The sequence below is a fragment of the Montipora capricornis genome, chromosome 14 (assembly GCF_036669925.1).
Source record: "Montipora capricornis isolate CH-2021 chromosome 14, ASM3666992v2, whole genome shotgun sequence".
In the NCBI taxonomy this organism is placed as follows: domain Eukaryota; kingdom Metazoa; phylum Cnidaria; class Anthozoa; order Scleractinia; family Acroporidae; genus Montipora; species Montipora capricornis.
Window position 1 is genome coordinate 10,002,054 of NC_090896.1, and position 10,000 is coordinate 10,012,053.

The window sequence follows — 10,000 nt, forward strand, 5'->3', positions numbered from 1 at the left end:
GAGAGATTCTTGCGTTCTGATTGGTCGAGGTTGGCGTCATATGTCGTTATAATCACCCCGCAGAGGTTGATTATAACACCACCACTAAATATCAAAATGGCTGCCCCCCTTTAGTCTACTTTACTGAAAAGTTTAGCCTTGAACGTGAATCGAACGACTAAACTCTGCTAAACTGGTACGCTGCTTCATCGGTTCAGCTATCAAACCAACTGACAGCTATTTGAGTACGTAATAAACGCCGTAGCCGATGCCATATAAAGATACTAAATATAAGGAGGACATATATTTGAACTGCCACCAATAGCGCCGAGATCCATGTTAAGATTTAGATCATTACAGTTATGAAAATTATATAAAGCAGGTTCTCATCATCAAGGGGAGCTCTTTCCTCCAGTTATTCCTTCAGTCAACCCTTTCCCGAGTAAATTTGTTTTTAAGAACCACATTTATTGTACATTCAACAGAATAACGCGTTTCTGATCGGTCATTGTCGAATGCGTGAATAGGTTGTAGAGTACGGATTGCTATGGAAACACGGCGATGAAGTAAATTTTGTCGAGTTTTTAAAAACTCAAAAAAACGTATGAATTTGCTCCTCATTTTGTGATTTATGGTACCGTTACTGGCCTATAGCCTGCGTCACAGACGCATGAAATTGCAAAAACACTCACACACATCCCGTCCCATTTACAAAAAAAAAAAAACAATTTGCAAAGCTTCGAACCCGAGGTATAGTATTATGGAATTTTTTTAAATTCGAAATTTGAATTCTAATCTCCAAAGCAAACACTAGTGTTTACTTGTTTTAGACATATAAATCACTTTTTTAAAGTTAAAGATGGACCACATAATATGGATGAAAATGTCGCCATTTTTTACTCAGAATCAAATGGAACAGAAAATTTAATTCTGTTAATAACCTCCCCAGGCATTCTTTCTTCCGTTATATCGAAGTTACCAGAGGTTTTCTGTGCCACTTTATTGTGGTGACGAACTGGAGTTGCTGGCAATTCTTTGTAAAAAATCCATGCCTCTCGTTTCCAGCGGATATGGGAGGATGTCATTTCGCCGAGTGGAAAAAAGAAACTTCCTATTTAATGTTAAGAAATCTAAACGTTCTTGCAAGAATTTTTACCCTAATGGATTACGCCCGAGCAAAGTTCACTTATTCAGCTTCTTTTGTCAAAGCGAAACCGGAGTTCTTCTCCATTTCATTGAGTGGGAAATATTTTAAAGCAGGAAAGACTATCCACACTCGTCGTGTTTTTTTTACTATATCCTTACTGTGTAGAACTTATCACACGATTGTTTTAATTTTCATACTCGCGGTCACAGGAAGTTTATCAACTTAGACAAGAAGGAACCTTTTTAGAATTCAGTTCCCTGAAGTTTATTTTGAGAAACCAACATACGTTTACATAAATAGAGATGCAACTCTTTTTTCAGAGCCGATATTGCTGGAGCAAATTAAACACCATTAGAGACCATTAGCAACGAATTTTTTGGGCCGTACCGCGAGCCGCGAACCTCGGAAAATCAAGTGATCTTTTCCTTGTAGTCTGCGGTTCGAGTTTCAACTTCAAGACGCCGTTCTTGCGGTAAGTGATTCACGGCAGCGTTTTATAGCCAGAGACTTCGCGTTTGACCATATCTGTTCAGTACTAGTTATGTTGTTACATCTGTTTGCTATCTATTGGGTTAAATTTTGAAGACCAAATATAAGTTTTGGGAGAATTTTAGCTGTTTGATTTGAGAGCAGTTGTAGTAAGAAAAGTCCAATATGGCGGCGGCGATGTGCATAACAGGATCGGCTTCGTGAAGTTCAAAATGAAGCTAACCTCTAACGGCAAACGATTAACCGCAAACCGCGATTTGCGGTTTGCAGTATGTGCCGAAAACTTCAGTGATGAAGGTCTCTAATTCGGTTCTGGCAACCCCGTAGGCATGCAGGCTCCAAAAAATAAAGCAGCCGTAGCCAAGAGTGTGTTCGATTGAACCTATTCCGGAATAAGAATACGTGGAGTGATGATTTAAAACGGTACGTCTGGCGTTTTGAAGCAACAAGGATAATAAAGATATGTTGAAAATATCATTTTAGCAGGTGTTTGACAATTTTAATGTGAATCCCCGTAAAAGCAAAGGTTTTCTAACTTCTATTCCAAGTATTCCTATTCCGGAATACAGTCAATCGAACGTACTCTTGATTTAATTCTCGGTCTAATTGTTTTAAGAGTTTAAATCTAGTAATGACGAACCTTCAAAAATTAAAATTCTAGTTTAACTTAACTTACATCTTCAGTCAAATTTGAGCTTAATTAACCGGCACATTTACAGTGAACCTTGATAAATTATGAGTGCTGCCACAGGGCTTCAAGTTCTTATTTTGCCTACTTTTTTCTATTTTTTGGCCTGCTTCCAATTTTCTCCTATTTTTTCAAGAAATTCCTAATTTTTCCCTTTTTTGGAGGATTCTACCTAGTGCAGGGGAACATTTTGAAATGTTGTAGATAAAATTTTCAATAAAATTGGTAAATTCTTCAAAAGAAAAAAAAAAAACAAAACACGCAGAATTTTAAGTCGTGTTTGAATAATAACCTTTTGAAACTTGTGTCCACACTTTCGCGATGTTTTTGGTAGCATGCAAATAAATCTGGGAGGTCATTTGCAAGCTTGAGCAGCTGCTATGTGCAATTAAGGAAGCTGGTAATTCAATCCGAATTCATCCCTTTTGTTTTTGAGCAATACTGAGTTGTGGTATGCCTCCTCTTTAGAGACAGTTGTATCTGTCTTTATAGCAATGTTTTATTCGAAAAAAGTTCAAATATTTTTCAGCCTTATACGTTTTCTGATAGCTGTTAGAGTGGTAACCATTACAACCAAACTCTTGTTTACACAAGATATAATTGTTCGGATATACTTAACGTGTTCTCCTTATGACCAAAAGGGACAAGACGTAGCTTTGAATAAGCTTTTGAACATAAGAAAATTTAATTCAGCTTCTAAAGTGAATCCAATGAACTACTTAGAGAAAATAGGACAAAAGAGGACATTGGTAACTGAAAATCGGCATAAGCGTGTTGGACAAGGCCATGTCGTCAACGACAAAGAATGCCAAAAATAAGAGCAAAGCTAAGGTTACCCAGTCTGCTAAAATAGCCCAAAAATGTTAAGCGTGAATTTGGAAGGTGAAGGAAAAGTTTCAGCACTTGTTTCTATGAAGGATGCCTGCCATCTTGTCTGTTAGATATTAAATAAGGCATTGGGTTGTGAAACAGAGCTGTTGTTGGCTTTGTTAAGAGGAGTAGATTTGATGGAACGTTTTCTATTTTGTTCCTATTTTGAGACGAAAATGTCTATTTTTTTCCCATTTTTTGGAACGTGTCATTTGTCACTTGACACCCTGACTTCGTGAAACTTAAAGTTAACATCAAAGCTATCCTCTAAGCCAAAGTCAAAATCGAACTCTAAGCCAAAGTCAAAATCGAACTCATGGACTTTAAGATCTACGACAGCGACGTCGATGATAACTCTGCTCTGTCGTAATTATGTCTTTCGCGATTATTCATCTCGTTCGTGTCGTTCAATGGCAATGTGCTTAAGTATCCTATAAGAATAAGGCAACATTCACACGAACGAAGTTCCACATCGACAAGGTTTCATGACTTAGAAACCGTGTGAAAATCGATGCGGTTTTTAAGTATTTACACGGAATCGTTTTCGCCAGAAAATCAAAGTCGTGATGGCATAAGCAATCCCTCCACTACGTGCTAACTTCACCATTTTTTTCCTTCTTGTAGAGACTAGGGAGCGCTTAAAGAGGGAGTTTAAGAAACCACTACCGCTACGGCGACGAAAACGTCACTTCAAAATACTGTATAAGTTTGAGCAATTCCAATTTGTGTTTCAAGATGTTTCCATCTTGTTCATGTTGTACGAAATTGGCGGCTTCCACTCGACGATGACGTGCACTTGTGAGGAGGAGGCGAGAGTTTGGTAATAAATTTTCAATTTTCTCTCCAAAAATCGACACCGTTGATACCCATTTTATTCTTGGAATGTTAGTATACACTTTCCATGCAGAACAGCCCTGGGTAGTCGAGAAATTATTACATTAAAGGGATTTGATATCCTTAACAGATAACGTTCTCGTATCCATTGTTAAGCTCAGTGATATCTCATTTGAGTTATCCCCCTTGAAGTGACCGCAGTTTAAAACGCTATAATAATATTTAAAAAAAGCGTCATTCGACAGAACACTTACCTTCTTCATAAGAAGCGTAAGATGCTCCAAAATAAAGCAACGGATACAGAATGTAGCACCGAAGAAAATAATCCATGTCCGCAAAGTTACCTTAGCAACAATTAACTGACAACATCACATAATTTCTTATTTTTAAATAATGGCAGCAGAGGACTGACAATTAATTATCATCACACCTGTCGATAATTTAGTTAATTAATGATTTTCTCCTGTACTAGATTTATTTGGCGCCTCAACAATTTTGCTAAAGATATAACAAGCTAAATAGTTTTAGAAAAGACATTGAGGCGATGTGAAACATTTTGACTCATCCCATGAAAAGCGACCAAGGCTAAGGGAATCATTTTTTATAGAGTTTACTGTAAAGTTCTAATTTTTAGTGGTCATCGAAACTAGAGGCCCTAATAAAACGTTTTCAACCAACCCCTTGGGACACCAATAACAAAGAAATGTACGACTTCTGGTGGACGAACAATTGAAGCTAATGAGAGATCTTGTATTGTATTTTCGTCCACCAGCATGGCGATGACGTCATGTGAAAACCTTTTATTAAACAAGTACTTTAAACTTCTGTGGCAGAAATTTGTCAATAGCACTATGCTTTTTGAAAGGGAGAAAAGTAAAAAATGACGTCGTCAAAGATTCTGATGATGTAACTTTTGTCGATTATTCACCTCAGGCTGGGTAAATATCGGTGAATTTTTATATTCACTGATATTCAACTCGCCTTCGGCGAATAATTGTTAAATATTTAACAAGTCACTTCTAATTACAATATTATCCCTGGTGCTAATTTAAGGCGCAAAAAACGTAAATTTTAATGTCGAATGAAACACGACGCGGCAAACGCCAATAGATATAAATGTCAAGGGATGGCGAACTAGTGATCCGTTTAACAGGCCTTATTACGGGAACTTGCCCAGCGAAATCTTAAATTTCCTTAACATTTGTCGGTATTTTTTTCCCACAGACACATGTCTGAATGAGCGTAAATAATCAAGCAATTGTATGACAAAATTCCAAATTTCGCTGGCCAAATTCTAGAACAGGTATAGGACCTTCAAATTTTGCCAGTAAAATCCTTCCGTTAGCAACTAAATTTTACCATTTCACAGATGTTTCTACATTCAAGTTTTTGTCAAGTTATGTTTTAACGCAGATTCTCATAGAAATACTGTTATTTCGTACATGTTTGCCTACCCGTCAAGATGGCTTCCAAAACCGTAATAAGGCTTATTTGCTATTGGCAATACAGAGCCGTAGCAGGCCCGGAAAAACTGAGGTAGTGCAAAGATCTTAAGCAACTTGTATTTTAAAATTCGGGGGGATGCATTGGACGGGTGAAAGCCCGTTCTTTGCAGGGCGGGGATTGGGGCCATGGGTGTGTGAAGCACCGCCCCCCACCTCTTGAAAATATTTGAAAACAAAACACCAGAAAGGGCATTTCCCAGCATTTTTGGCCTTTAAATTGTAATTTTTTGATAGATGAAAGCAAAAGCACACTGCATCTCAGTGATCCAAGAGGTTTAGTTAAGTAATTATATGTAATCACAAACATGATTATCTATTTCCACGGATTCCTTATTAAACCCAACTACACTATCCCTGGTATTTCCAATAAAAATCTAAAAATCATCGACTGTCTTGTTTAACGAAAGCAAAACACTTGTACAGAGTCAATTCATTAGTATTTCCAACACTGCCTCAGCAAAAATTATAAAACAAAACAACGGTTGTGTCTAAATTAGAAGACAAGTTTCATGTGTAAGAGTCAGTCACCATAGTATATTTTTAGTCACTATGTTGAGGTTTAATTTTGTTTTTGGTTTGGATTTTTCCCAATCTCGTACCCAGAGTCCTTGTCAGCGGGTGAGCGCCCAGAGAGACTCTGGGATCATGGATTTAAATTATTTTTTGATTGGTCGCTTGCATAACAATGGCAGTCAGACAGAAAGTCGGTAAGTAAGTCGGAAACCCCAGAATTTAGAGGGAGATTTAAAATCTAAAACTAGTTTCAGTGCTGTTTGTTTTTTCTATCTCAGAAATATATAAATCCCAAAAATAATGAAACGACGGGGTTTGAATTGTCTTTTTTCCCACGCTGCCAAAAACTGTTGCAAAAGTTCCGTGGGAAAACTTTACATCAGTCTTTTTGGAGAGAAATCCGTAAAAGAAGGTCTTGTCGAAGTCATTCAGAATTACGGAAACATAAAATTTTAGTAGAAGAGGACATTGGCGTCGCTTCTACACAAATTTGTTGATCATGCTGCTTGCACGATCAATCGTATTCTGCACGATGGAATGCATGCTGAAACACTAAAAATACACTTATCGAAAGCGTCATAATTTATAGTTTTATCTTCACTCACTTTTACAGCAAGCCAATGGAGTCGAGATAAAGTAAGAGTAAAGCCAGGATCCGAGCCAGGATCCGAGCCAGGATTCGAGACCTAACCGAGACCTAACCTAACCTAACTGAGACCTACCCTAACCCTAACTAGACTAGAACCAACCTAAATAGACCTAACCTAACCGATTCGAGACCTAACCTAACCGAGAGATTCGTGAATAAATAGCGGAGAAAGCTTATCTTAGCTCGAATCCTGGCTGAAATCCTGGCTCAGATCCTACCTCGAATCCTGGATCGAAGTTTAGGTATCCTCAATGGAGTCGTTTCTCCAATTTCTTTTACGGTGTTTCTCGAACACTTTAAACACGCTATTTCTACTGTCAGTACTGTTTTCTCTTTTCTGTTTCCGTTTAAACTCAAGCATGCGCAATAAGACCGGAACCCACGTTTTCTGGGAAAATGGAGTCCATTATCCCAGAGTCTCTCCGGGCGCTCACCCGCTGACCAAAAAGCCCGAGGACTCTGGGTACGAGATGAGGTTTTTCCAAACCACACATTATTTCCTCCTTTTTACTTACCTAAACCCCTTCTCCATACCTCCATTCTTCCCCACCCTTGGATACCACTTATGCTCATTTCATATTCTTCAAGACGCACACGTATTTGTGAAAACCTCTCTGTATACTCACCAGAACTTGATCTTGAGCTCCCTACCTCTGAATCTGCGGCCTACTCCTAATCCACTTGACCACGCAAGCAATTGATGCAAATTCCCCAGAATACTTTCTAAAAGAATATTTCATCTCTCACCCAAGGCCACTCTCGGTCCAAACTTTGTTTTATTCAGAAATGTGCAATACAACACCAGGGCCCGACATATGGCAGAGTCACGCCAACGCAATTGCGTACACGAAATAAATTTCTATAGAGAAATAGAGAAATTTAAAGGCCACCTAAATACAAAGGACTCACACAAAAAAATTATTTAGAATATTTCTTGAAAGAAAAAACAGAGGAGCAACTCCACTTTTATGGAAACAAAGATTGATCTATGCCGAAACAATTAACAAAATGGAACAACATGATAACTCGAAGGAGATGGGTTACAGGAACTATTCACAAGATGAAAAACAAGAAAGTAGTTCCAAAACGGGAACTGTTTCAAGTTTTGTCCCAAGCATACAGTCAGTCAAATTACAGGAAAGTGGCTTCAAGAAATTATGCAGAAATCAGCCAGAAAGTTGTCAACACATCAATTCTATGCACAGAAAATGCCCAAAAACCAATTGCAATGGCAGCTCCAATAGTCCTCCGTCTCTCGATAGAGATCGAATTGATGGTAAAATGCCTCCCTTGTACCCCAACATGCCTTTAGGAAAATGATCTTCGATCGAAAACCATTATGCTCGAGTAGTAACCAAGTTTGGAGAAGTCCTAAGACTTATTTCTCCTACAACATTAAAACTGTACAGTGCTACTAATCTTACTTTCGACTTTTTCGAAGACATTTCCTTTATATGCATCTTGTAAACAGGTAATTTCGCAAAATGAGTAATTTCCTTTCAAGATAAATTCTTGCTTATTAATTTAATATTGTAACAGTACAAATAATACCATTGTTACGTTTAAATGTGCTGCAGTTACTTTCCAGTTGTATACTGCTCTATTTAATTGAAAATCTGAGAGACCGATATTTATAAATCGTATATTATACAAGCTCTTTTGCCAATGGAATGATTAAAGAATATCACTGTTTTTTCATTATGAAAAGTAGTTCTATTTGTGAAAGACAGAACATGGTTTAGCTCTGACGAAGGGCTAACACTCCAAACGTCAGCCTTCAAATTTCTTTACAGTGATCAATTTACCATATCAACTCAGTTGATAAACCCTTTTCTTTATTCAATTTCCCCACTGACACTGCACCACAGCTTCTTTACGAACTAAACCCCTTTATCCTACATGTGAAAGAATGCTTTACTTCCACCAACCAAGAACCAATATTCTCAGCCCAAAAACCAAGACAGCGGTTGTTTTAGACTAAACATTGCCAATAAGTGATCACTCCAATCAGATTATTACTACAATGCGTGCCAATCCCTTACCTAGATTGCAGTGTATGACACTTGCAAATTGCAGACTAACTGTAAATCGCAGTAAAAGCTAACCGTGTTAAAATGGTGCTCAGACTTAAATACTGTTTCTCAGCGATATTTGAAATGGGTGCTTTATAGACTTAAACACTGTTTATCAGCGCAATTTGTAGGCAGCCTGCAGTTGTCATACACCTCCTGAAATGCTAACTATTTCAAATAAGTGTGTAAACCTAACTGAGAGCTTAACCCTAATCGATATCACTAAATTGAGAATTTAACCCTTAACACTAAAAATTACTGCTCACACGCATAAATAATTACCATTGTCATTGATAGCATCAGAGACAAAAATTCATCATAATATTCTTAAAATAATTTCTCCAGTTTACTTATATATACTCCGTAAAATTAATCACAGAAAGATATCCAAATATGTTAAAATGGGCACTGCTCTAAAAAAAGTTAAACCAGTTTAAAAAATAGCGTTACAGGGACTTTAAGAACTCGTCTAAAAGTAGCTTGATAAGTGGCGTTCCATAGACATAGCATTGGAGTTGTAGGGTTAGGTTGGGCTCCTGATAATGTTGAGGAAAGGGGGAGTACTGCCTATCTTTAACTTTACTGAGTTTCAGGTAGATGAATAACTACAGATTTACTAAATATGTTAACCAGAGTCATAGCTAGAAAAAAATTATGACTGACGCAATGTCCATGGTTAAATTATCTTCATAGATATTTTAGGTGTTTATGATGAGTACATTTTACAGACAACAACTGAATCACGGTTTAAAAAATGGCTGAGCTAAGCAAGTGCCTCGGTTTACCTCAAACTGCCTTCGGCCTTGTTAAACTTTTTGTAAGCAAGTTTTACGATATGATTTGAATTGCAAGGGCAAGTACGATACAAGACAGACTTTTTCCCCTAAAATGAAACAGTTAAGAACAATTTGTGTTGCCTAGTCGTGTCAAATAGGAAATGTGCCACAACTACGAAAGCAGTTTGTTATTCCACATCATATGCGGGAGGAGTGTGCAAAGCGAGCACTTGTGACCAGCAATATGATTGGTTGGTTTCTTTAATTTTCTCGTTGCCAGGGTACACCTATTTTCACTCCAAAACGGCGATTCCTTCGGTCAGCACTGAATAAAAAATACTTCTAACCACTTCAGAAAGAGGTGCAGTTGAATCAACTGCTGATTTCGAAAAAGACTGCATCGAGCATCTATTGTTTCATGTGAATCAGAACAAAATATCAAAAGTGAGAGGAAAGCAATGTGGCAATGTTGTAAAAA

General features: G+C 37.6%; 1 protein-coding gene across 1 annotated transcript in view; it reads right to left on the reverse strand.

The window, feature by feature from the left end:
• The window catches only part of LOC138031356 (uncharacterized), a 44,657-nt gene that overhangs the window by 27,797 nt on the left and 6,860 nt on the right, over positions 1–10,000 (reverse strand). The window contains exon 5 of the mRNA XM_068879062.1: positions 4,262–4,351. Within this exon, the coding sequence (XP_068735163.1) occupies positions 4,262–4,351 (90 nt within the window). The remainder of the gene's footprint in view (positions 1–4,261; positions 4,352–10,000) is intronic.